The 27,493-nt window shown below is 36.4% G+C and overlaps 1 protein-coding gene across 18 annotated transcripts in view; it reads left to right on the top strand.

The window, feature by feature from the left end:
- The window catches only part of CEP128 (centrosomal protein 128), a 554,311-nt gene that overhangs the window by 382,331 nt on the left and 144,487 nt on the right, over positions 1 to 27,493 (top strand). The window contains exon 19 of one of the 18 annotated variants that reach the window (XM_064292822.1): positions 26,711 to 27,079. The exons of the other annotated variants lie outside the window; for them this stretch is intronic. Within the exon in view, the coding sequence (XP_064148892.1) occupies positions 26,711 to 26,724 (14 nt within the window). The 3' untranslated portion in view covers positions 26,725 to 27,079. Of the gene's footprint in view, positions 1 to 26,710; positions 27,080 to 27,493 lie in introns of those variants that run through there. 18 annotated transcript variants of the gene reach the window in all.

The following is a 27,493-nucleotide window of genomic DNA, read 5'->3' as shown; positions in this document are numbered from 1 at the left end:
CGCAATGTTATTCCATAATTTGTTGTGGTCCAAACAGTCAAATGCCTTTGCACAACCAATAAAACACAGGGGAACATCTTTCTGGTATTCTCTGCTTTCAGCCAAGATTCATCCGACATCATCAGTGATAAATCCCTTGTTTCATGTCCTCTTCTGAATCTGGCTTGAATTTCTGGCAGTTTCCTATCAATGTACTGCTATAGCTGCTTTTGAATGATCTTCTCAAAATTATACTTGCGTGTGATGTTAATAATGTTTGATAATTTCCATATTCTGTTGGATCACCTTTCTTTGGAATGGGCATAATTATGGATCTCTCTCTGTCAGTTGGTCAGGTAGCTGTCTTCCAAATTTCTTGGCATAGATGAGTTAATGCTTCCAGCAATGCATCCATTTGTTGAAACATCTCAATTGGTATTCTGTGAATTCCTGGAGTCTTGTTTTTCCCCAATGCCTTCAGCGCAGCTTGGACTTCTTCCTTTAATACCATTGGTTCTTGATCACATGCTACCTCCTGAAATGATTGAATGTCAACCAATTCTTTTTGGTACAGTGACTCTCTATATTCCTTACATCTGCTTTTGCTGCTTCCTGTGTCATTCAATATTTTGACCATAGGATCCTTCACTGTTGCAACTCGAGGCTTGAATGTTTTCTTCAGTTCTTTTAGCTTGAGAAATGCTGAGCGTGTATTTCCTTTTTGGCTTTCTAACTCCAGATCTTTGCACATTTCATTATAGTACTTTATTTTGTCTTTTCGAGTTACCCTTTGAATCTGTTCAACTCTTTTATTTCATCATTTCTTCCCTTTGCTTTAGCTACTCTACTTTCAAGAGCAAGTTTCAGGGTCTTTTCTGACATCTATTTTGGTCTTTTCTTTCTTTCCTTTCTTTTTTGCTTTCTGCATGTGTGATGTCCTTGATGTCTTCCCATAACTTGTCTGGTCTTCGGTCATTACCATTCAGTGTGTCAAATCTATTCTTGAGATGGTCTCCAAATTCTAGTGGGATATATTCCAGGTCATATTTTGGCTCCTGTTACTTGTTTAATTTTCTTCAGCTTCAACTTGAACTTGCATATGAGCAGTTGATAGTCTGTTCCACATTTGGCCCCTGGCCTTGTTCGGACTGATAGCACTGAACTTTTCCATCGTCTCTTTCCACAGATGTAGTCAATTTGATTCCTGTGTTTTCTGTCCAATAATGTCTACATGTATAGTTGCCGTTTATATTGTTGAAAAAAGGTATTTTTAATGAAGAAGTCATCAGTGTTGTACTTAAGGGTGGATCTTGAAGTGTTCACCATAATAGGGGTAATTAAAACTGTGATTATGTGGATGAGAGATCACCCAGGAAAAGTGTACAGAATGAATAGAGGAGAGGATTAAGGCAGAACCCAGGAAATAGTATGTATAAGGTTTAGCTATGGGAAGGGAAATTCTTGGGAGATACAGAGGAGAAATGACAGAAGAGTAAGAGGGACCTAGTGAAAATGCTGTCACAGAACCAAGGAAAGGGTGTTTTCAGTATATAAATGTTGCCAGCAGTGTCAAATATTTTAGACATTCCAAATAAGATAGGAACAAAAAGTATCCATTGGCTTCAACAATATAGAGGTTATTAATGGTAATGATTATTTAATTCTATAAAACAAAATGAACTTCATTATTTCTGAATGTCATTTTTTCATTTGGGAGTCATTGTCTTCCTTTTCATCATTTCTTTTTTAGCTACCTCAATTTTTTTTCCTTACCATTTGTATTTTGTGTCTTTCTCTTTAATTCTTATAGCTCTCTTAGCCTTTATCCACATTTTCTTCCCTATTATTTAAAAAATCTAGTCTTGTCAAATGTGAAATAGATAATTTTATTATGAATAATGATGTGTAAAATATTATCTGTAAACATCTTTATTCAGTGGGACTAGCTTTTATATAAACAATTAAGTGGCTTTCCTTGAAGTTTCCTTTTGATGGTAATAAATAGGCATATTTGTATATGTGCATATCTCAACTTGCCAATCATCTAGAAATTTATTTCCTGAAAAGCACTTTTTACTATCGTCTGCTCTGTGTTCCAGTCTAGTCCTGTTGCTTGGTAGCTTGCTACCATAATTTATAAGGACTTTTTTTAAGACTGTAATGAAGCCACTTATAATTAGTATTTTCAAACATAGTGTACACATACACACCCACCCACCCATACACACACGTATGTACCATCTCTCGTAAAAGATCGTTTATCCAAACGATACAGGAAAAAAACTTTTTTAAAAATGATTCCCATTTTTTCAGAATAGTTTTGAGACAGACTGCAGCTATAGTTTGTGCCATACATAACAGATCATAGCCATCATTACGCTACCAGATACTTTTATTTCTGATCTTTTCAGAGGAATGTTTCTGGGTTTCTCCGATCTTTAATGATTTTGTAAATTACTTTCCAAATGTAAATGAATCAAATTGGAGCCTTCCTGGAGGACTTAATTGAATTCAATATCGCCAACTATAACTTGGAATGCACTGTTTTGATTTTCACTGATATTACTAAGGTATCTAAATTTTACTGGATCCCTTTTTTCTGTTCAGGTTAGTTTTGATTAGATTATTTTGCTTTCAATTACCAAAATGTAGTATTATTAAGTAATTCATGGACTTTCCAAGAATATGATTATCCTTTGATTTCTTTGAATTGAAACTCTGGTTAAGTCTCAAATGAAAAGCATTGGTACTTTCTTATTAAGTGAATAAAAATCATAATGTCCTGATCTAGTAAGACCTAAGGTGGTAATGACCAAGGGCCCTATACATAAGACGAGAAATATGTTAATCAGTTTAATATGATAATTGTATTTGTCAATTATTTTTCTAATTTTAGACTATAATATTATTTTTATTCTTTGATTTTGTTTGTGTTTACTCTCTTGCTCTCATATATATATGTATATTTATGTAAATATAAAACCAAAAACCAAGCCCATTGCCGTCGAGTCAGTTCTGACTCATAGCGACCCTATACAACAGAGTAGAAATGCCCCATAGGGTTTCCAAGGAGCACCTGGTGGATTTGAACTGCAGACCTTTTGGTAAGCAGCCGAACTGTTAACCACTATGCCACCAGGGTTGCGTGTGTGTGTGTGTGTGTGTGTATATATATATATATACACACACATGTATATACGTGTATATATGTATGCATATACTTGCGTATATATAGGAGCCCTGGTGGCACAGTGGCTAAGAGCTTGACTACTAACCAAAAATGTCAGCAGTTCAAATCCACCAGGCACTCATTGGGAGCCCTATGGGACAGTTCTACTCTGTCCTATAGGGTCCCTCTGATTTGGACTTGATTCGATGGCAAAGGGTTTGGTTTTTTCATATATATATATATATATATATATGAAGTTTCCCAGCACTGCCTTACCAAAATGCCACAAAATGTGTGGCTTTAAACAACAGAAGTTTATTGTCTCACTGTTCTGGAGGCTGAGAATTGGAGATCATGGTGTCAGCTATACTAATTTCTTCTGAAGCTTTGAGGGAAAATCTGTTCCATGCCTCTTTCCTAGTTTCTAGTAGTTCTAGGTGGTCCTTGGCTTGCAGGTGCAGTGCAGAATCCCAGGTCATACTTCATCATTGTCTCTCTGTGACTCTTCTCCTCTTTCATATAGACACCACTCAAATGGGATTAGGACACATCCTATTCTGGTATGACCTGATTTTAATTGATAACATCTTCGAAGACCCTATTTCCAAAAAAGTTAGTATGGACAGGTAGCAGAGACTGGGACTTCAGCATATCCTTTTTTTTTTTTTTTTTCTTCTTTCGGTGGGACACAATTCAATCCATAGCATCATCTATCTAGATTTTCCTTCTCCTACCATTTTACCAAATCATTTTGAGATTTCTGAGATGTGTTTAGTATAATTTTGTCAGAGACGATAAAAGAATTCTGAAATCTATCAAGAATATTTGACAAAAAATACTTGCAATTGTTTCAGATCAGTTAAAAGGCAGACTACACTTTTACAGTTTGTACTACATGTAACGGCAAGATCATAGCCATTATTACTCTAGCAGACACTTTCATTTCTGAGCTTTTAAGAATGATGTTTACTCCTTTCTTTGATATTTAAAATATTTAATATTCTTTTATCATTTAACTTTGAAGGGTACTTGAAATGAAGCTATAATTTTTTCAAGATGTTTTTATTTTAAAAGAACCATTATCTAAAATGCTATGAAGTTAGCATTAAATTGAATTATCCCTATGTTTCATTGTGGTCCTTTTCACTAGATTTCACTGCAGATTTACTTGGCCGTGATCCATAATGTGTAATTAATTTTCTTTCTCATTCCAAGTTAAAATTTTCCTTAGATTAAAAAAAAGGGGGGGGGGGAGACACTGTTTTTGGTTATTTGATGCTGGTATCTAGTTTGTTTTTTTATTGCTCAGTAATTCATGGGATTGGAAACCCTCATGGCATAGTGGTTAAGTGCTACAGCTGCTAACCAAAAGGTCAGCAGTTTGAATCCACCAGGTGCTCCTTGGAAACTCTATGGGACAGTTCTACCCTGTTTCATAGGGCTGCCCCGAGTCAGAATCAACTCGACGGCAGTGGGTTTGGTTTGTTTTTTTTTAGTTCATAGTACTATAAGATTCTCAACTTTTTTCTCTTTTGCCTTTTAATGTTTACTAAACATGAATCGAATAATTTGGCAACAAAAGTGAAAATTACTAATCTATAATTCTTGGACCATAATAGGTTCTTAATAAATACTTTGTTTTACCGTTGATTCTAAGGTTTAAAACTAAAATGATACATTAGAGGATTTGTTGAAAACTCTGTCTCTCAGCCCTGTTCTTCTGCTGCACAGTTGCGCACTTTTATTTTCTCATGTATCCTGCCTGAAATAACTTATGCGTATACAAGCAAATGAAAATACACATTCTTTTTCTGTTAATTTTTACCAGATGATAGCACACTATACACTTTTCAACATCTTGGAGATCATTCCATATTACTGCATAATGAACTTCCTTCATGCAACTGTGTAAAAATTCCGTGGTGTGAATATACTATAATTTATTTAACAAGTTTCCCTACTGATATGAATTTAAGATGCTCTCAGCTTTTACTGTAACATTGCATTGAATGACGATATACATGTATCATTTTGCCCAAGTACAAGATTTGCTGTAGAATAAATTCCTAGAGGTAGAATTGGTAAATCAAAGAGTATATGGGTTGAAAATTTTGGTAGCGTTTGCATAATTTCGTTCCATAAGGTCTTCCTGATTTACACTCCCACTGGTAATGAATTAAAATCTGTTTCCTCATGTGTACACTGATACGGTGTTCATACTTCCTGAGCTGTGAAATGAAAGGTTTTCTCCCTATTTTTTGTGTGAAAAATTAAGATTCAAGATTGAGGAGAGCATCTCATGATTTATAGTTTCCAGCATTATCAGATAATACCATATTTAAATTTGTATAGCTCTCCTGAATTATCAAAACATATTATAAAACAATGTTACGTCAGTGATGGTAGCAATGACAAGACAAGTAGTAGTATCCGTAGGTAAATACGTAGAGTTCATTTCTAATAAGGTATCATTTCAAATCAGTGGAATTAAGATTAGTAATACTGTAATGGTTTTGAGGCAACTAGCCATCTATCTTGAGAGAAAAGATTAAGTGTGATCCATATCTGGTAGCTTTCAACAAAATAAACTCCAGATGGGTCAAAGATTTACACATTAAAAAACCATTTGTTAAAGGAAAAGGATAGAGCTGTACACATGCATACCTATGCATGCAGATACACACATACATACCACATATGCCTGTACAAATACACTGAGCTGGAAATAAAATTTAGAAAGTAGAAATAGAGGCTGACTCTTGAGGGGACCTCGAGGATGGAGAACCAGTATTTGAGAATGAGGCTTAATTTTCATTGTAAATCTTTTTTTTTTTTTTTTAACTGTTCGAATTTTTTAAACCACATGTGTGTATAATTAAAAAAAAAAAAAAAATCAATACTTGTGTCCTCTTTTGGTCCAAAAAATATGAGACCAGGTGCTTCCTTCTTACTACATTCTTTCCAGTGAGGTTGATTTCTTCAAAAGATGGAGTGTTCTGCTATTTTTGCCTGCTGTTTACATTGAGGTTAACTCTGTTGGTTAGAGTGTACTGGTAATGACACCAATGACATGGGTTTTATTTCCATGTGGTTCAGTAACTTTGGTTTTCCAGTGCCACAGACTGCTTGCATAATTATGTCTAAAATGTGGTGTTGGCCCAAGGGAGACCTGATGAAGCAAAGTGCAAATCCATCACTATGTGGGAGAATGGACCCCAAATGCTCACCCAGCTGATGGTGGGAAAGAACAGAGGAGGGCCATCATGTAGACCCTAAATTCACACGTTAATATATATAAAATTCCTACTATTTATTTTATAAAGTTCAAAACATGTGATTTAATGTCTTGGTTTTAAGAAGTTCAAAGTTAGTTACAGGCAAGAAGGTTCAGGTTATAGGCAAATCTTGAAATATTAACCAAGGTTACTTTTTGAAAAAATAATGAGTCATGCATAGCCCATCCCAATTACATAATATTTACTTATCCCAGTGCCTTACCGAGTTTAAAATATCTCAACCTTATGTTTGAAATTACATGTAACAAATATTTGATTATGTATTTTATTGAAAATGAACATTCTAATGTAGAAATTTATGAGTTAAGTCTTAAAGTATAGAGTAGCTCCAGTAATCTCCAGTGGTGATGGTTTCAGAAATCTTTAAAATGAGAATGCTTTCATTTTAATATAAATGTGTAACATACATCCATATAGTCAATATACATTGTTTACTGGTTTCCAGGAACTATGTTGAAAAAATGCAGGTAGGACCTCTTGTAGCTCCCAAGAGTCCCAATGTAATAGGGTGGGAAGAGGACAGATAAATAAACAGACCATTATTTTTAAAAATAGTGTGGAAGTGCTGTGTTAAAGCACAGGGTACTACTATGTGAGCAATTACTAAGTGTATCTAACCCCAAATGGGAAAACTTTGCTGGATCCTGAAGGACAGTAAGATTCAGCCGGGGTTAATGGTGTCGGTAGAGCACTCCAGGTAGAAGAAACAGACTTGGATTTAGAGATTACAGATAACATTATCTATTTAGGAAGTGCAGATAATTTAGTATGACTAGAATTTAGGATATGGAAAGAGATGGTGAAAGATAAGACTGGAAAATTAAACTTAATCCAATCCATAAAGAACTTTTGAAATCCTGCCAGGAAATGCGGATCACATTCTGATAGTAGTTAGAAGCGATTAAGGTATTTTAAGCATGGTTAGATTGGTGTTGTAGAAAAGTAATGATGTGAAATGAGATGTGGTTTAGATTATATAAAGTTAAATTTTATTTATCATAGATGAAAGAATAGATTGGAGTCATTTATTCAACAAATATTTACTGAGCATCGATAATGTGCCAGGCACTGTTCTAGGTGCCTGAGGTATATTAGTAACAAAAAACAAACAAAATCAGCGTCCTCGTGGCTCTTACGTTTTGTTATTGTTGTTACTGTAGGTGCCTTCGAGTTGATTTTGACTCGTAGTGATCCTATGTACAATAGAACGAAACACTGCCCAGTCCTGTGCAATCCTCACAGTCATTATGCTTGAGCCCATTGTTGGAGCCACTGTGTCAATCCATCTCATTAAGGGTCTTCTCCTTTTTTTTGCTAATCCTCTGGTTTACCAAGCATGATGTTCTTCTCCAGGGACTAGTCCCTCCTGATAACTCGTCCAAAATATGTGAGACAAAGTCTCACCATCCTTGCTTCTAAGGAGCATTCTGGCCGTACTTCCTCCAAGACAGATTTGTTCATTCTTCTGACAGTCCATGGTATATTCACTATTCTTCACCAACACCATAATTCAAAGGCATCAATTCTTCTTCAGACTTCCTTACTCATTGTCTCGCTTTCGCATGTGTATTAGGCAATTTCATATACCATGGCTTGGGTCAGGCACACCTTCGTTCTCGAAGTGACATCTTTGCTTTTTAACACTTTAAAGAGGTCTTTTGCAGTAGATTTGCCCAATGCAAGGCGTCGTCTGATTTCTTGGCTGTTGCTTGCCTGGGTGTAGATTGTGGATCCAAGTAGAATGAAATCCTTGACAACTTCAATATTTTCTCCATTTATTATGATGTTGCTTATTGGTCCAGTTGTGAGGGTTTTTGTTTTCTTTACGTTGACCTGTAATTCATATTGCAGGCTCTAGTCTTTGATCTTCATCAGTAAGCACTATATTCTAGAGGAGAGGAAAAGACAGCAGATAGTTAAATAAATATATGGATACTAATCCAGGTATAAAAAAGTGCTATGAAGTAAATCAATACAGGATAAGTGTATATAGAGAGTAATGGTGGAGAGGGAGGGTGTGTGTACTCTTTTGGATCAGGTGAGTCCTTTCTAATAAGGTGACAGTTGATGGAGTGAAGCTAAAGAGCAAATGAAAAGTGTGTTTCAGGCAGAATGACCAGTCATGACAAACACTCAGAGGCAGTGTTAATGGCATGTTCAGGAAGAGCAAGGAGGTCAGCATGGCTCTGGAGCAGAGACTGCAAGGGGAGTGTAGTAAATAAGAACACAGAACTAGTGGAGGTGTTGAAAGAACTATCGGATATGTGAATGTAGAACTTAAAAACGAGATCTGTGGAGAAAGGAAGAAAGCTATTTTGTAATCTGTAAAAAGTAATGGTGTTGAAATTCCATTTGTTAAAGGAATTAGTTGATTTTACAGAGCCCTTCCTTCCAGTAGAGTTGAAGAGAATTGTAGAGGCGTCTTCCCTTTGCTGCAGCTTGTCTGTACCTGCGATGCTGGATGTGTGTGCTCTTGATCGTAAACTCCTGAAAGCTTTTTGAAATTATGCCTACGATGATTAAATTGCAAAATGGCTCTTTGAAACATCAACAATATTTTTTCCAAGCAGAATTTGGTAAAGAACTTTTTAGGACTTTGGATTCATTGTAACACACCTGTGGTAGATGGTTAGTCCAGTTTTGTGCATGTGGATACTTTGAACTCTTTCATTGAAAGATTGGGGTGGTCTTATAAATTGTGTCCAAAGGAGATATTTCACTGAAATTCAGCCTACATTTCCTTTGGAATTCATCATAATAATTCCTCATTCGTTTTTGTCTCAATCTATATCATTTCTCCCCCTCTTTCTCTAAATTTGGGTTATCATAACAGCAACAACAAAAAAACCCAAACCCGTTGCCGTCCCGTCGCTTCTGACTTATAATGACCCTATAGGATGGAGTAGAACTGCCCCATAGGGTTCCCAAGGAGCACCTGATAGATTCAAACTGCCTAGTTTTTGATTAGCAGCCATAGCTCTTAACTGCTATGCCACCAGGGTTTCCTGAGTTATCATAGTTACCTAACTATTGATATTTATTATGCAACTTCAATCTTTTCTTAGTATATGCTTATTTTCTTTAGAATACATGTTTATTTTGAAAATGAGTTAAATGTCTTAGCTTTAGCCTTTGATATTGTTGACAAATTCGTTACATCCATTGTTGTCGAGTCGATTCTGACTCATAGTAACCCTGTAGGACAGAGTAGAACTGCCCCAGAGGGTTTCCAAGTAACAGCTGGTGGATTTGAACTGCCGATCTTTTGGTTAGCAGCCAAATGCTTAACCACTGTGCCACTGGGATGGCAAATGCATTATACACACACCCATGTATGTATATATGTATGTATATAAAAATTGCAGAGTGCTCATGGAGCCAGGCGCTCTTGCTCTTTACATATGTTTATATATGAAAATGCGGGAAAAAGATCATTATTTGAGAATAGAACCTTTGAGGTCTGTTATAAACTAGTCAACCTACCTAAACTAAACCTTAGGGATTATGTTGCAAGTACAGTACATTCAGTTTCCCAAAGATAACAGTTTCTACTTTAGGGAATCTAAACAATGTGCATTTTCCTTTCCTGTTTTATAAGCCTGAAACTCTTTCTAGCCTGTCAGTTATGATTATGTGTACTGTTTCCAGCTAGTGCAAATCAGAGAAGCTGCTGATGGAAAGGGGAATTTTAAAGAGATTACCAGAATTATTGTGGCAACATAAAATTGATTTCAGTCAGCGTGTTGGTGGAGTTCGCAGAGCCTGGTGTCTTTGAATGTATCTACAAGTCATCACCACCATCCAATTTGGTGTCTAATTTTTTTTGTGTGTGTTTTCTGGACCTTTTTTTTTCTCTTTCCTCCTGTCAAAATGATGCAGATTCAGAAGCAAAAGAAGCAAACTGCGTCTGTTGCTGTTTAGTGATCAGCCTTAGTGGGAAAGGAAAAGTTGATTAAAATCTATGAAAATGAAATGAGTAACCTTTGAAAACAGGCCGTACAATGTGGCCAGTGTTAATATGACAGTTTGTTAATGGACTAGGCAATTGTAATCAGTATTGAAAACTACTTTAGGCTTTTTTTTGTGTAGCAAAAGCTACTAATTAAAGAAAGCAACAACCTGTGAGATTATCCATGAAAACCATTTGCCATCTGAACATAACACCAAAGAAAACAGTCATTTTCAACTTTTCTTTTTATGCTGTAATCTTACATTGGAGACTGGTTTCGGTTTACTTTTCTTTTTCTATTACCAGTGGTTTATTTTTATTCTCTCTGTGTAAATGAGACTCACATTCTTAATTCTTGTTAATAGTAAAGTTCTAAAACCACTAAAATCCCAATCTTCCCTATTCATGAGCTGGGTTTGATATGCTTGACTGCTCCTTAGAAAGCCTGTCTGATGCTGGTTTGGACGAAAGTTCTTGTTTGAAGACATTCTTTTTTGCCTTGACGTTGACACAAAAATAAACTGATCTGACAAATAAAAATAGGCCTGTTATGTAATCCATCTGTGTAAAACTCCATTTCGTGATCTTTTTCTACTTCCAGAGGAAACAGTTGATTTAATTTGTTTATTGGAATTTGAAAGATCTCTGGGTAAGATATAGAAGAATTACTGTAATTGTTAGGATCTGAGGAACAAAAAGGGAAGATTTGTAATTATCTGAAGTGTGTTTACTCTGGGTGTAAAAGAAAACAGATATTAGAGGTGAATGGGACTGAATTTGTCACGTCTTTATTGTCTATAAGCAATCTTAACAAAGAGAACAATTACTTAAACTCAGTGAAGAATCTGTTAAGGTTTTTAAAAAGTTTTTGGGGAATGATTGTTATTCGTATTAATTCTGAATAATTATTATTCGTACTGATTAAACCACTGAACTAAGAGACAACAGCTAACAGAGACCAGGGAGCAACATACCAAAATACAGCGCTTAAAATGTAACCGCTGGTGGAGACTTTGCAATAATCTAGTCTTCTTCCACTATTTTGTTGATACGATCGTTCTGGCCAAGTAAGATTTGCCGTTATTATCGTAATTGTCAAGTTATCCTGATTTCAGATCTGGCTAGATTTTTCTGATTTTTGCCAGTGGTTAACTACTTTTGGAGCAGGAAGTCCCAACCATTTTAGGAAGACGAGGGAGAGAAAAAACAGAGAGAGGAAGATAAAGTGCCATGAAGTGAATTGTGGTTATAGCTTCAGAATAATTAGTACTTTGAAATGTTGGTATTTTTGTGTCATCTGGCTAATTATTTAATTGTCCTACCTTGAGGGGGAGACACTAAGCCTGTGAAGTTTCTATATTAGCCAGGCTGACAAGCTCTTGACCTTCCCAACTTTCTAGACATCATGGTGAAGATAAAAAGATAAGCAAAACAGGAGTGAAGATTTCTCCTTCACTTTCTTCTCCCTTAACTCTCTAGCCATTTTGTGAAATTTGGCTTTTCATGTTTTCTTAAATTCATTTATTCAATTAAAAAAATATTTCTGAGCCAAATCCTCTGTATATGATCAAAGGATTTGAATCTAGTGACAGATCTAAATGCATTACAATTAACTGTAATAGAATGGTAGCAACAAAGTGCTTTGGAACACAGGCGAAGAAGCAATGTCTCCAGGAGATGAATAGGGTTTAGACATGGAGTGTTTTGTGAAAGCTAATAAAGAATATTTGTTTTGAGCTGGGATTTGAAAAATGATTAGACATTTTCACTGTAGTGAAGACCAGGAAGTGCATTACAGATAACGTGAGATGTTGCAGTAATGACAGAATATGATGTTCTTAGAAGTAAATTTGTGGATAAAACCAAGAAAAATCTAAACCTTTTGCCATCAAGTAGATTCAGAATCATAGCAACCCTATAGGACAGAGTAGAACTGCCCCACAGGGTACCAAGGCTGTAATCTTTACAGAAACAGACCGCCACATCTTTCTTCTGCAGAACCACTAGTAGGTTTGTACCACCAACCTTTTGGTTAGCAGCCAAGTGATTAACCACTGTGCCGCCAGAGCTCTAATTTGTGGATAGATACTTTATAAATGATATACTAAGGAGTTTGGACTTTGTCTCCAGGGATAGGAAATACTAGCCACATTGCACTATTGTGCCCTGCCCCCATATCAAGCCGAGAATCAAAATTGAATTTCTTTCCAGTGTGCTTAGGCATAAACCTAGAATCTTTGACTGTGTATGTTCCAGGAAGCCATAATCATTCAATGTCCTATGGCAGCGTAGATAGAATCTAATACTAGAAGCAGCTCAAAGCCAGAGAATGTCTTTGAACAAAGAGTGAAGTAAGTAGACCTGTTTTCAATTCATAACTCAGCAGCATGGGGAAAAGATTGGAGTGTTAAGAAACAAGGGGCATGGAAAACGGGAAGGACACTATTGTGATTTGAGTGAGAATTCCAGGAGATGTTTTAGAAGATATCATTGCACTTCTAAAAGTTTCATTAAATACTATTTTTTTTTAATTAATCCAAAACATCTCTTTTGGATGTAATAAAAACTATACTCTATTGATTCCTACTGGTTCAAATCCGAAAGAAAGGACTTAATTTCTAGTTTACAAGATACGGGGAAGGGAAGGCAATAATATTGTACAGTCTCACTTTTCAGAGCAGAATTTAATATCCAAGACAGTATTGATGGTCCTTATCTTGGTACAATGGGATTTTACCCAATTATTTTCTTTGCTGCCAAAGCAGGGCTCTCTAGTAATAAACACAATTTATATTCATAATCGATAACAACCATGATTATCCTGATATCTTTGGACAGGTGTGGTGGAATAATAATGATGATGATAATTACTATTGAGAAACAAGTACATTATCTCATTTTATCGTTATAACAATCCTATAATGTTGGTATTTTTGTCCCCATTTTAGAGTGGCGGAAAGAGTAAATGGATAAGATTGTATATCCAGGTGACTGGCTCCACAGCTCATGCTCTATATTCCTTTCAGAAAAGGAGTAGTAGTACTTTCCATGTGTCTTTTTTTTAATTGGGTTATGATTCACATAAAATAAAATTTAATCTCTTTAAGTGTACATTTTCATATATTCGAAAGATTGCGCAACCATCACCACTAATTCCATAACATTTTCATCTTCGAAGGAATTCCATAATTATCAGTAATCACTCCACTTTCTCTTCCTGCCACCCTTGGCAACCACCAGTCTACTTTATTGATTTGCCTGTTCTGTCCTTGTCACATTAAGAGAAATCGTATAGCATGTGACCTTTTACATATGACTTCTTTCACTTAGTATAATGTTTCCAAGGCTCACCCATGTCGTAGCATGTATCAGTGCAACATTTTTTTGATTGAATAATAATTTATTGTATATATGTACAACATTTTGTTTATTCCTTCATCAGTTGATGGACAGTTTTTTTTTTTTTCTCCGCACCTTTTGGCTATTGTGAATAATGCTTTTAGCCCAAAAGACCATTGTCTCTTATGCCAAAACTGTGCTCCTGAGTCAGGACACACACAGAAGGCTTTATTCAGGAAAGGTGGAATCACTACTTCCCAGTCTGCCTTAGTAATCTAGTGCTGCATAACAGAAATACCACAAGTGGATGGCTTTAACAAAGAGAAGTTTGTTTTCTCACGGTAATGTAGGCTAAAAGTCCAAATTCAGGTCGTCAGCTCCAGCGGACGGCCTTCTTTCTCTGTCAGCTCTGGAGGAAATCCTTTCTCGTCAATCTTCCCCTAAAGTAGGAGCTTCTCTGTGTGGGAACCCCTGGTCTAAGGGACACGCTCTACTCCCGGTGCATCTTACTTGATGATATGAGGTCCCCCATTCTCTGCTTGCTTCCCTTTCCATTTATCTCTTGAGAGATAAAAGGTGGAGCAGGCCAAACCCCAGGGAAACTCCCTCTACCTTGGATCAGGGAAGTAACCTGAGTAAGGGTGGTGTTACATTCCTACCCTCATCCTCTGAACGTAAAATTACAATCACAAAATGGAGGACAACCACACAATACTGGGAATCATGGCCTAATCAAGTTGATACACACATTTTTGGGGGGAGGGGGGGCACAATTCAATCCATGACAGTCTCTTTTGCCAAAACTATGCTCCTGAGTCAGGACACACACAGAATGCCTTATTCGGGAAGGGTGGAACCACTACCTCCCTGTAAGGTTAAGAACGCTTTGGAAAGTAAGCTTTCTGAGCCTCCTTGCTAAACACAGCATCCCATATGTTTTGGTGTTTTCTTGCTTCTCAAAGTATTTTCTAGTCCTTTTCGATTTCTTCTTTGATTCATTGGCTATTTTAGGAAAGTACTGTTTAATTTCCACATATTTGTGAATTTTCAAAATTTACTCCTGTTACGGATTCCATTCCATTGTGGTTAGAGAATATGCTTTGTATAATTTACTAAGTTTATTGAGACATGTTTTATGGCTTATCCTGGTGACTATTCTGTGTACATTTGCAAAAAGTATGTATTCTACTGTTGCTGGATGACGCTTTGTGTACGTGTCTCTTAAAAAAAAAACAAACTTAGGTCTACTTAATTTATAGTGTTGTCTAAGTCTTTTATTTCCTTGTTGCTTTTCTGTCTAATTTGCCATCATTTTTTAAAATGAGACGTTATTGAAATCTCCAACAGTTATTGTTGAATTGTTTGTTTTACCCTCAAGTTTGTCAGTTTTTGTTTGATGGATCTTGGGGCTCTATTGTTTGGTGCGTATATGTTTTTAATTATTATACATTCTTGATACAGTGACCCTTTTATGATCCTTTTATCAGTATATACTTTCCTTTTTGTCTCTTGTAGCAACTTTTATCTTAAAGTCTGTTTTGTTTAATATTATTAAGCCATCCTCACTATCTTTTGGTTACTCTTTGCATGGTATATCATTTCCATCCTTTTTCTTTTAATATACTTGTGTCTTTGAATCTGCAGTGTGTCTTATGTAGAAAGCATATAGCTGAATCATGATAATAGGGATAACAGTTATCCATTGTGCCAACCTATATACATATATTTTAATTGTGGCGTTTAATCCATTTACATCTAGTGTAATTACTGATAAGGAAAAAATTATTTCTGCCATTTTGACATTGTTTTTTATATGTCTTTTTTTTGGTGTTCTAGTGGTTAAGTGCCACGACTGCTAACCAAAAGGCCAGCAGTTCAAATCCACCAGATGCTCCTTGGAAACTCTATGGGGCAGTTCTACTCTGTCTTATAGGGTCGCTATGGAACTGACACGACAGCAATGGGATTTTATGCTATTTCCCTATTACTGCCTTCTTTTGTGTTAAGTAGGTATTTTGTAGTGTGCCATTTTAATTGTCTTGTTCCTTTTACTATGTATTTTTTAGTTTTTTTTAGTGGTTGCCCTGGGGATTGCAATTACCATCTTAATTCATAACAATCTAATTTGGATTAATGCCAAATTAATTTTAGTAATATGTTGTTGTTAGGTGCCATTGAGTTGATTCTGACTCATAGTGACCCTATGTATAACAGAAAAAATGATGCCCAGTCTTACACCATCTTCACAATTGTTGTTATGCTTGAGTCCATTGTTGCAGCCACTGTGTCAGTCCATCTCGCTGAGGGTCATTTTCACTGACGTTCTACTTTACCAAGCGTGATGTTCTTCAGGACTGGTCCTCCTGATAATATGTCCAAAGTATGCGAGACAAAGTCTCACCATCCTTGTTTCTAAGGAGCATTCTGGCTGTACTTCCAAGACAGATTTGTTCATTCTTTTGCAGTCCATGGTATATTCAATATTCTTCACCAACATCATAATTGAAAAGCATCAATTCTTTTTTAGTCTTCCATGCTCATTGTCCAGCTTTCATATGCATATGAGGCAATTGAAAATACCATGGCTTGGGTCAGGTGCACTTTAGTCCTCAAAGTGACACCTTTGCTTTTTAACACTTGAAAGAGGTCTTTTGCAGCAGATGTCCCCAAAGCAATTGATTTCTTGACTGCTTCTTTCATGGGCATTGAGTGTAGATCTAAGTAAAATGAAATCCTTGACAAATTTCATATTTTCTCCACTTATCATGATGTTGCTTATTGGTCTAGTTGTGAGGATTTTTGTTTTCTTTATGTTGAGGTGTAATCCATACTGAAGGCTGTAGTCTTTGATCTTCATCAGTAAGTGCTTCAAATCCTCTTCACTTTCAGCAAACAAGATTGTGTTATCTGCATTTCACAGGTTGTTGATGAGAGTTCCTTCAGTTTTGGTGCTGAGTTCTTCTTCATATAGTCTACCTACATGGATTATTTGCTCAATATACAGATTAAATAAGTGTGGTGAAAGGAGACAACCTTGACACATACTTTTCCTGACTTTAAACGCAGTATTTCCTCGTTCTGTTCAAACAACTGCCTCCTGGTCTTTGTACAGGTTCCACATGAGCACAATTAAGTATTCTGGAATTCCCATTTTTCCCAATGTTATCCATAATTTTCTGTGATCTACATAGTCGAATGCCTTTGCATTGTCAATAAAACACAGGTAAGTATCTTTCTGGTATTTTCTGCTTTCAGCCCAATATCCATCTGACATCAGTAATGATATCCCTCATTCCATGTCCTCTTCTGCATCCAACTTGAATTTCTGGCAGTTGCCTGTCATTGTATTGCTGCAACTGCTTTTGAAAGATCTTCAGAAAAATTTTGCTTGTGTGAAATATTAATGATATTGTTTGATAATTTCTGTATTCTGTTCGATCATCTTTCTTTGGAATGGGCAAAAACAAGAATCTCTTCCAGTTGTTTGGCCAGGTAGATGTCTTCTAAATTTCTTATCGTAGATAAGTGAGCACTTCAGCACTGCATCTATTTGTTGAAACATCTCAATTAATTTTCCATCAATTCCTAGAGACTTGTTATTTGCCATTGCCTTCCATGCAAGTTGGACTCCTTCCTTGAGTACCATCAGTTCTTGATCATATGGTACCTCCTGAAATGGTAGAACGTCAACCAATTCTTTTTGGTACAGTAACTGTGTGTGTTCCTTCCATCTCCTTTTGATGATTCCTGCTTTCTTTGATATATAAATAGTAATATATATAACCTATATTCCCCATCCCCTTGTGCTGTTGTTGGCATACAAATTAAATCTTTATACCTGTGTGCCCTTCAACACAATTTATAATTATTGCTGTATGCAATTGTATTTTAAATAAGAGAGGAGAAGGGGCAAAAAAACAAAAAATACCGTCTTTTATGTTTACTTAATGTAGTTACCACTACCACCTATCTATCTATTGTATTGTGGTAACTTGCATATTGCTATGATGTTGGAATCTATGCCACTGGTATTTCAAACTTCAGCAGGGTCACCCATAGCGTACAGGTTTCAGTGGAGTTTGCAGACTAAGACCGACTAAGGAAGAAAATCCTGGTGAAATACATTTAAAAAATTAGCCAGTGAAAACCCTGTGTATCAAAACAGAATATTGTCTGATGTAGTGCTAGAAAATGAACACCCTAGGTTGGAAGACACTCATAATACGTAGTGGCTACAACAGTGGACTTGAGCATACCAACAATCATGAAGATGGTGTAGGACCAGGCAGTGTTTTGTTCTCTTGTACATGAGGTCACCTTGAGTTGGAGCGAACTCAGTGGCAACTAACACCAATGAGTTACTTTGACCAATACTCTTTATTTCTTCCTGTGGATTTAGGTTACTGCCTAGAGTCCTATCATTTCAGCTTGAAGGAATTTAGTATTTCAGCCTGAAACATTTAGCATTTCTTCTAGGACAGGGTCCTTGTGATGAATTTTCTGTTTTTATTTTGGGGGGAAATATCTTAGTATCTTAATATCTGCTTTAGTTTTGAAAGACAGATTTGCTGAATATAGAATTCCTGGCTAACTTTTTTTTTTCTTCCTTTTTACACTTTGAATACGTTATCCCACTGCCTTCTGGCTCTATTGTTTCTGATGAGATATCACCCATTCATCTCATTGAAGATCCCTTGCATGTGAGGAGTTACTTCTCTCTTGCTGCCTTCAGGATTTTCTCTTTGTTCTTTAAGAGTTTAATTTTGATGTTTCTTGGTGTGAATTTTCTTGAGTTAATCCTTCCATAGTTTGCTGATCTTCATAGTTGTGTAGATTGTTTTTTAATTAGATGTGAGAAGTTTTGAGGCATTAATTCTCCAGCTATTTTTTTTGCCCCATTTCTCCTTTCCTTCTGGCATTCCCATTATGTGTATCTTGGTATGATTTAAGGTGTTCAGTGGCCTCCAAGTCTCTGTTCATTTCTCCTTATTCTCTTTTCATTCCTCTGACTGTATAATCTCAGTTGTCTTGCCTTCAAGTTCACTGATTGCTTCTTCTACCTACTCAAATCTGCTGTTGAGCCCCTCTAGTGACTTTTTTTCATTTCATTTATTGTATTCTTCAACTCCATGTAAAGCAACTCATGACATACGAGGAGTCCTGAATGAGATTAATAGCTGATTCTCATTAAAAACAATAGAGCCAGAAGGCAGTGGGATAACATATAATTATCAAAAAGAAAAAAAAAATTAATCAAGAATTTTATATTCAGCAAAGCTATCTTTCAAAAGTGAAGCAGATATTAAGATATTCCAAAAAAAACAAAAGTAGAAAATTCATTTCTAGGACACCTGCCCTAAAAGGAACGCTAAAGTCTTCAGGCTGAAATATTAATATATACTTATATGTGTGTGTATCTTTTTATTGACATTGTATTGAAATCTGTGAGAGTCAGAACCTGACGGGACTCTCTTGTTTTTCCAGGTCTGACAAGTTTTCCACCTCTGACAGGGTATAGTCTTGCCACTTTTCTTCTCTTTGCTAATTTTAGTGAAAAATATTTTAATTTTCCTTCTCTGACAGGTTTCCACCCTACACAGTTTCTGACTTTCACAGGTTTTACTGTATTTGACGAGACATCTTTTTAATGCTTGCATTTAATTCTTTACTCATGATTTCCCTTCGTTCTTTGGATACCTTTTAAATAAATTATTTAACATCTTTAGATCGTAAGTCCAATATCTGAACTTCCTCAGAGACTTTCTGTTGATTGGGTGTATGTTTAGGTGTGTGCATGTGTATGAACCATACTTTTCTACTTCTTTACAAGCCTTGCAATTTTTTGTTGAAAACTGAACATTTTAAATAATATAATATGGAACTCTGGAAATCATATTCTTCTGCTCCCCAGAGGTTTGTTTTTGTTGCTGTTTACTGTAGTAGTTGTTTGTTTACTTTTTTAAACTAAATCTGTAAAGACTGTTTTTTTTTTTTTTTTCTTTTAAATGTGTGGCACCTGAAACCTGTACTTGTTTAGTTTACTGGTAAGCTAATGATTGGATAGAGATTTTTCTTAACTACCTGGAACCAGTAAATCTTCTAGTGTTTGCCAAAGAGATCTGTGTGCATGTTAGGGTACAACTTTAATACTAAGCCAGGCACTTGACAGCTCTGCCTTAGCCATCAGTTTTTCAGAGTCTTAAGTTCAGTCAGAGGTAAAAGCTTAGGTCTTCTCAGGACTTTCCTGAGCATGTGTGTAGTCCTGAGCAAGCATACTGTCCTACACATGTACATAGCTTTCTATATTGTCGGGGTTGTGTCACAGTTTTCAAAGCCCCTATAGATATCTTTCCCCCCAGCTTTTTCTTTGAAGCATTTAGTCAGTGTATTGTATCCCTCACCTACTTCCCACCACCTCAGGCAACTGCAGAATTACACAATTGACTTTATTTGAATTCAGCAATATCCCTGAGGAAAAGGCTTTTGTACTGGGTGAGCTCTGAGTCAGGTTAAATGCATAAGTATGGTCTTCCAGGGAACCACCAAACAGATCAAATAATGATAATTATCTGGGAATGAGGTATTGAATGAGCTCTAGCCCAATTCTACTCCCTCTGATGTTTGCCAGGCTGCTAGCTTTTTTTTTTTTTTGTCACATATAAGTTTATATACACCTTACTCCGTACTCCCACTTGCTCTCCCCCTAATGAGTCAGCCCTTCCAGTCTCTCCTTTCGTGACAATTTTGCCAGCTTCCAACTCTCTCTATCCTCCCATCCCCCCTCCAGACAGGAGATGCCAACACAGTCTCAAGTGTCCACCTGATATAATTAGCTCACTCTTCATCAGCATCTCTCTCCTACCCACTGTCCAGTCCCTTTCATGTCTGATGAGTTGTCTTCGGGAATGGTTCCTGTCCTGGGCCAACAGAAGGTTTGGGGACCATGACCGCCAGGATTCCTCTAGTCTCAGGCAGACCATTAAGTATGGTCTTTTTGTGTGAATTTGGGGTCTGCATCCCACTGATCTCCTGCTCCCTCAGGGGTTCTCTGTTGTGCTCCCTGTCAGGGCAGTCATCGATTGTGGCCGGGCACCAACTAGTTCTTCTGGTCTCGGGATGATGTAGGTCTCTGGTTCATGTGGCCCTTTCTGTCTCTTAAGCTCCTAGTTGTCGTGTGACCTTGGTGTTGTTCATTCTCCTTTGCTCCAGGTGGGTTGAGACCAATTGATGCATCTTAGATGGCCGCTTGTTAGCATTTAAGACCCCAGACGCCACATTTCAAACTGGGATGCAGAATGTTTTCATAACAGAATTATTTTGCCAATTGACGTAGAAGTCCCCTTAACCCATGGTTCCCAAACCCCCGCCCTTGCTCCACTGACCTTTGAAGCATTCAGTTTATCCTGGAAACTTCTTTGCTTTTGGTCCAGTCCAGTTGAGCTGACCTTCCATGTATTGAGTATTGTCCTTCCCTTCACCTAAAGCAGTTCTTATCTATCAATTAATCAGTAAAAAACCCTCTCCCACCCACCGTCTCTCCCTCCCCCCCTCGTAACCACAAAAGTATGTGTTCTTCTCAGTTTATACTATTTCTCAAGATCTTATAATAGTGGTCTTATACAATATTTGTCCTTTTGCCTCTGACTCATTTCGCTCAGCATAATGCCTTCCAGGTTCCTCCATGTTATGAAATGTTTCACAGATTTATCATTGTTCTTTATCGATGCTTAGTATTCCATTGTGTGAATATACCTAATTTATTTATCCATTCATCCGTTGATGGACACCTTGGTTGCTTGCATCTTTTCGGTGTTGTAAACAGTGTTACAATAAATGTGGGTATGCATATGTCTGTTTGTGTAAAGGCTCTTATTTCTCTAGGATATATTCCGAGGAGTGGGATTTCTGGGTTGTATGGTAGTTGTATTTCTAACTTTTTAAGGAAACGCCAGATCGATTTCCAAAGTGGTTGTACCATTTGACATTCCCACCAGCAGTGTATAAGAGTTCCAATCTCTCCAAAGCCTCTCCAACATTTATTATTTTGTGTTTTTTGGATTAATGCCAGCCTTGTTCTTTTTTTTTTGTTGGAGTGAGATGGAATCTCATCGTAGTTTTAATTTGCATTTCTCTAATGGCTAACGATCGAGAGCATTTTCTCATGTATCTGTTAGCTGCCTGAATATCTTCTTTAGTGAAGTGGGTGTTCATATCCTTTGCCCACTTTTTAATTGGGTTGTTTGTCTTATTGTGGTTGAGCTTTAACAGAATCGTATAGATTTTAGAGATCAGGCGCTGGTCGGAGATGTCATAGCTGAAAATTTTTTCCCAATGTGTAGGAGGTCTTTTTGCTCTTTTGGTGAAGTCTTTAGATGAGCATAGGTGTTTGATTTTTAGGAGCTCCCAGTTATCTGGTTTCTCTCCGTCATTTTTAATAATGTTTTATATTCTGTTTATGAGTTGTATTAGGGCTCCTAATGTTGTCCCTATTTTTTCTTCCATGATCTTTATCGTTTTAGTCTTTATGTTTAGGTCTTTGATCCATTTGGAGTTAGTTTTTGTGCATGGTGTGAGGTATGGGTCCTGTTTCAGTTTTTTGCAAATGGATATCCAGTTATGCCAGCACCATTTGTTAAAAAGACTCTCTTTTTCCCAATTAACTGACACTGGGCCTTTGTCAAATATCAGCTGCTCATATGTGGATGGATTTATATCTGGGTTCTCAATTCTGCTCCATTGGTCTGGGTGCCTGTTGTTGTACCAGTACCAGGCTGTTTTGACTACTGTGGGTGTATAATATGTTCTAAAACCAGGTAGAGTGAGGCCTCCCACTTTCTTCTTCTTTTTCAGTAATGCTTTACTTATCTGGGGCTTCTTTCCCTTCCATATGAAGTTGGTGATTTGTTTCTCCATCACAATAAAAAATGTCTTTGGAATTTGGATCGGAAGTGTGTGTATATATATAGATGGCTTTTGGTAGAATAGACATTTTTACTATGTTAAGTCTTCTTCTCCATGAACAAGGTATGTTTTTCCACTTATGTACGTCCCTTTTAGTTTCTTACACTAGTACTTTGTAGTTTTCTTTGTATAGGTCTTTTACATCTTCGGTAAGATTTATTCCTAAGTATTTTATCTTCTTGGGGTCTACTGTAAATAGCATTGATTTGGTGATTTCCTCTTCGATGTTCTTTTTGTTGATGTAGAGGAATCCAAATGATTTTTGTATGTTTATCTTGTAACCTGAAACTCTGCCAAACTCTTAGTTTCAGTAGTTTTCTGGAGGATTCCTTAGGGTTTTTTGTGTATAAGATCATGTCATCTCCAAATAGAGATAATTTGACTTCTTCCTTCCCAATCCGGATGCCCTTTATTTCTTTCTCTAGCCTAATTGCTCTGGCTAGGACCTCCAGCACAATGTTGAATAAGAGTGGTGATAAAGGGCATCCTTGTTTGGTTCCCGTTCTCAAGGGAAATGCTCTTAAGTTCTCTCCATTTAGAATGATGTTGGCTGTTGGCTTTGTATAATAGCCCTTTATTTTGTTGAGGAATTTTCCTTCAATTCCTATTTTGCTGAGAGTTTTTATCATGAATGGGTGTTGGACTTTGTCAAATGCCTTTTCTTCATCAATTGATAAGATCATGTGGTTTTTGTCTTTTGTTTTATTTATATGGTGGATTACACTAATGATTTTTCTAATATTGAACCAACCTTGCATATCTGGTATAAATCCCAGTTGGTTGTGGTGGATTATATTTTTGATATGTTGTTCAATTCTATTGCCTGGAATTTTGTTGAGTATTTTTGCATCTATGTTCATGAGGGATATAGGTCTATAATTTTCTTTTTTTGTGGTATCTTTACCTGGTTTTGGTATCAGGGATATGCTGGCTTCATAGAATGAGTTAGGTAGTATTCCATCCTTTTCTATGCTTTGAAATACCTTTAGTAGTAGTGGTGTTAACTCTTCTCTGAAAGTTTGGTAGAACTCTGCAGTGAAGCTGTCCGGGCCAGGGCTTTTTCTTTTGGGGAGTTTTTTGATTACCTTTCCAATCTTTTTTTTTTGTTATGGGTCTATTTAGTTGTTCTGCTTCTGATTGTGTTAGTTTAGGTAGGTAGTGTTTTTCTAGGAATTCATCCATTTCTTCTGGGTTTTCAAATTTGTTAGAGTGCAATTTTTTGTAATAATCTGGTATGATTCTTTTAATTTCAGTTGGGTCTGTAGTGGTATGGCCCATCTCATTTCTTATTCAGGTTATTTGTTTCCTTTCCTGTATTTCTTCAGTCAGTCTGGCCAATGGTTTATCAATTTTGTTAATTTTTTCAAAGAACCAGCTTTTGGCTTTGTTAATTCTTTCAGTTGTTTTTCTGTTCTCTAATTCATTTAGTTCAGCTCTAATTTTTGTTATTTGTTTTCTTCTGGTGACTGATGGATTCTTTTGTTGCTCGCTTTCTATTTGTTCAAGTTGTAGGGACAGTTCTCTGCTTTTGGCTCTTTCTTCTTTTTGTATGTGTGCATTTATCGATATAAATTGACCTCTGAGCACTGCTTTTGTTGTGTCCCAGAGGTTTTGATAGGTAGTGTTTTCATTCTTGTTGCATTGTATGAATTTCTTTATTCCCCCTAAATGTCTTCTATAACCCAGTCTTTTTGAGCAGGGTATTGTTCAGTTTCCAAGTATTTGATTTCTTTTGCCTGTTTTTTCTGTTATTGATTTCTACTTTTATGGCCTTATGGTCTGAGAAGATGCTTTGTAATATTTCGATGTTTTGGATTCTGCAAAGGTTTGTTTTATGACCTAATAAGTGTTCTATTCTAGGGAATGTTCCATGTGCGCTAGAAAAAAAAGTATACTTTGCAGCTGTTGGGTGGAGTGTTCTGTATAAGTCTGTGAGGTCACGTTGGTTGATTATAGCAATTAGATCTTCCGTGTCTCTATTGAGCTTCTTACTGGAAGTCCTATCCCTCTCCGAAAGTGGTGTGTTGAAGTCTCCTACTATAATTGTGGAGGTGTCTGTCTCACTTTTCAATTCCGTTAAAGTTTGTTTTATGTATCTTGCAGCTCTGTCATTGAGTGCAAAAATATTTAATATGGTTATATTTTCCTGGTCAATTGTCCCTTTAATCATTATGTAGTGTCCTTCTTTATCCTTTGTGGTAGATTTAACTTTAAAGTCTATTTTGTCAGAAATTAATATTGCCACTTCTGCTCTTTTTTGATTGTTGTTTGCTTGATATATTTTTTTTCATCCTTTGAGTTTTAGTTTGTTTGTGTCTCTAAGTTGTGTCTCTTATAGGCAGCATATAGGCGGATCGTGTTTCTTTATCCAGTCCGTGACTCTCTGTCTCTTTATTGGTGCATTTAGTCCATTTATGTTCAGTGTAATTATAGATAAGTATATTTTTAGTGCTGTCATTTTGATGCCTTTTTGTGTGTGTTTTTCACAATTTCATTTTTCCACTTACTTTTTGTGCTGAGAAGTTTTTCTTTGTAAATTGTGTCTTCCTCATTTTCATAATAGTTGAATTTATGTTTGCTGAGTCATCATGTTTTTCTTTTTTTTTGTACTGTGGAATTGTTAGACCTTTTTGTGGTTACCTTAATATTTACTCCTATTTTTCTAAGTAAAAACCTAACTTGTATCATCCTATATCGATAGCGTTGTTTTCGTCTCCATATGGAAGATCTGTGCCTCCTGTATTTAGCCCCTCTTTTTGATTACTGTGATCTTTTACATAATGACTTCAATGATTCCCTGTTTTGAGCATTTTTTTCTTTTTAAAATTAATCTTATTTTGTTTTTTTGATTTCCCTATTTGAGTTGATATCAGGATGTTCTTTCAGTTCTGTGAGTGACCTTTTGTTGTGTTGGTATCTGATATTATTGATTTTCTGACCAATTTCCTTTAGTAATTCTTGTAGCTTTGGTTTGGTTTTTGCAAATTCTCTAAGCTTGTGTTTATCCGTAAATGTTTTAATTTCAACCTTCATATTTGAGAGAGAGTTTTGCTGGATATATGATTCTTAGCTGGCAGTTTTTCTCCTTCAGTGTTCGATATATGTCATCCCATTGCCTTCTTGCCCGCATGGTTTCTGCTGAGTAGTCTGAACTTATTGATTCTCCTATGCAGGAGACTTTTCTTTTATCCCTGGCTGGTGTTAAAATTTTCTCTTTATCTTTGGTTTTGGCAAGTTTGATGATAATATGCCTTGGTGATTTTCTTTTTGGATCAGTCTTGAATGGGGTTCGATGACCATATTGGATAGATATCCTTTCGTCTTTCATGATGCCAGGGAAGTTTTCTGCCAACAGATCTTCAACTATTCTCTTTGTATTTTCTGTTATCGCTCAGAACAGGAGCATTTTTAAAGGGTCATTATTCTGCCTCTCACATAAAGCACAGACATAAATATACTACATATACTAGATAATTTCAGAATCTCCCCAAATTACTGCTATTAGTTCTTTTCTTAACTAGAATGTTTTTGCCAGAAGTGACTCAGTCTTGCTTTCAGTCTATTTCCTATTTGGTTTATGCCATTATATTTTTCTAATGCTTTCCTATAATAATATGCCACTTAGATTTTCTTCTTATACACCAAATGATTAGACTTAAATTTAAGTTGGGTCATAAGAGGCAATTTATTTCTAAAATCACCAATAAATCAAAATAAGCATATGTCTGTGTTTCCAGGATTTATAGAAATGAATATTGATTAATGCAAATCAGACAGACTGTGTAAGGAAGATTGGGCCAATTTGCCTTATCATATTCCTGGGAAACCCTGGTGGCATAGTGGTTAAAAGATACAGCTGCTAACCAAAAGGTCAGCAGTTTGAATCTACCAGGCACTTCTTGGAAACTGTGTTCGGCAGTTCTATTCTGTCCTGGTGGGTCTCTATGACTCAGAATTGACTCAATGGCAACTGGTTTAAATTTTTTTTTTTTTTTGGTATCATATTCCCGATTTCAGGAAATAGCATATGATCAGGAATTGATGATACTGAAGGAAGAAGTCCAAGCTGTACTGAAGGCACTGGAAAAGAACAGGACTCCAGGAATTGATGGAATACCAACTGAGATGTTTCAACAAACAGATACAGCACGGGAAGTGCTCATTCATTTGTGTCAACAAATTTTGAAGACAGCTTCCTGGCAAACTGACTGGAAGAGATTCGTGTTTGTGGGTATTCCCAAGAAAGGTGATTCAGTCAAATGTGGAAATTCTCAAACAATATCATTAATGTCACATGCAAGTAAAATTTTGTTGATTTTCATTCAAAAACAGCTTCAACAGTATATTGACTGGGAACTGCCAGAAATTCAAGCCAATTCAGAAATGGATGTAGAACCAGGGATATCATTGCTAATGTCAGATGGATCCTGGCTGAAAGCAGAGAATATGAGAAAGATGTTTACCTGTGTTTTATTGATTATGCAAAGACATTCAACTGTGTGGATCACAGCAAATTATGGATAACATTGGGAAGAATGGGAATTCCAGAACACTTAATTGTGCTCATGAGGAACCTGTATGTGGATCAAGAGGCAGTCATTCGAATAGAACAGGGGATACTGAGTGGTTTAAAGTTAAGAGAGCTGTGCATCAGAAATGTCTCCTTTCACCATACCTATTCATTCTGTGTGCTAAACAAATAATCCAAGAAGCTGTACTATGTGAAGAAGAACACAGCATCAAGACTGGAGGAAGACTCATTAATAGCCTGTGTGGTGCAGATGTCTCAACCTTGCTTGC

The sequence above is a fragment of the Loxodonta africana genome, chromosome 10, assembly GCF_030014295.1.
Source record: "Loxodonta africana isolate mLoxAfr1 chromosome 10, mLoxAfr1.hap2, whole genome shotgun sequence".
NCBI lineage: Eukaryota > Metazoa > Chordata > Mammalia > Proboscidea > Elephantidae > Loxodonta > Loxodonta africana.
This window is presented reverse-complemented; position numbering and strand designations above follow the sequence as displayed.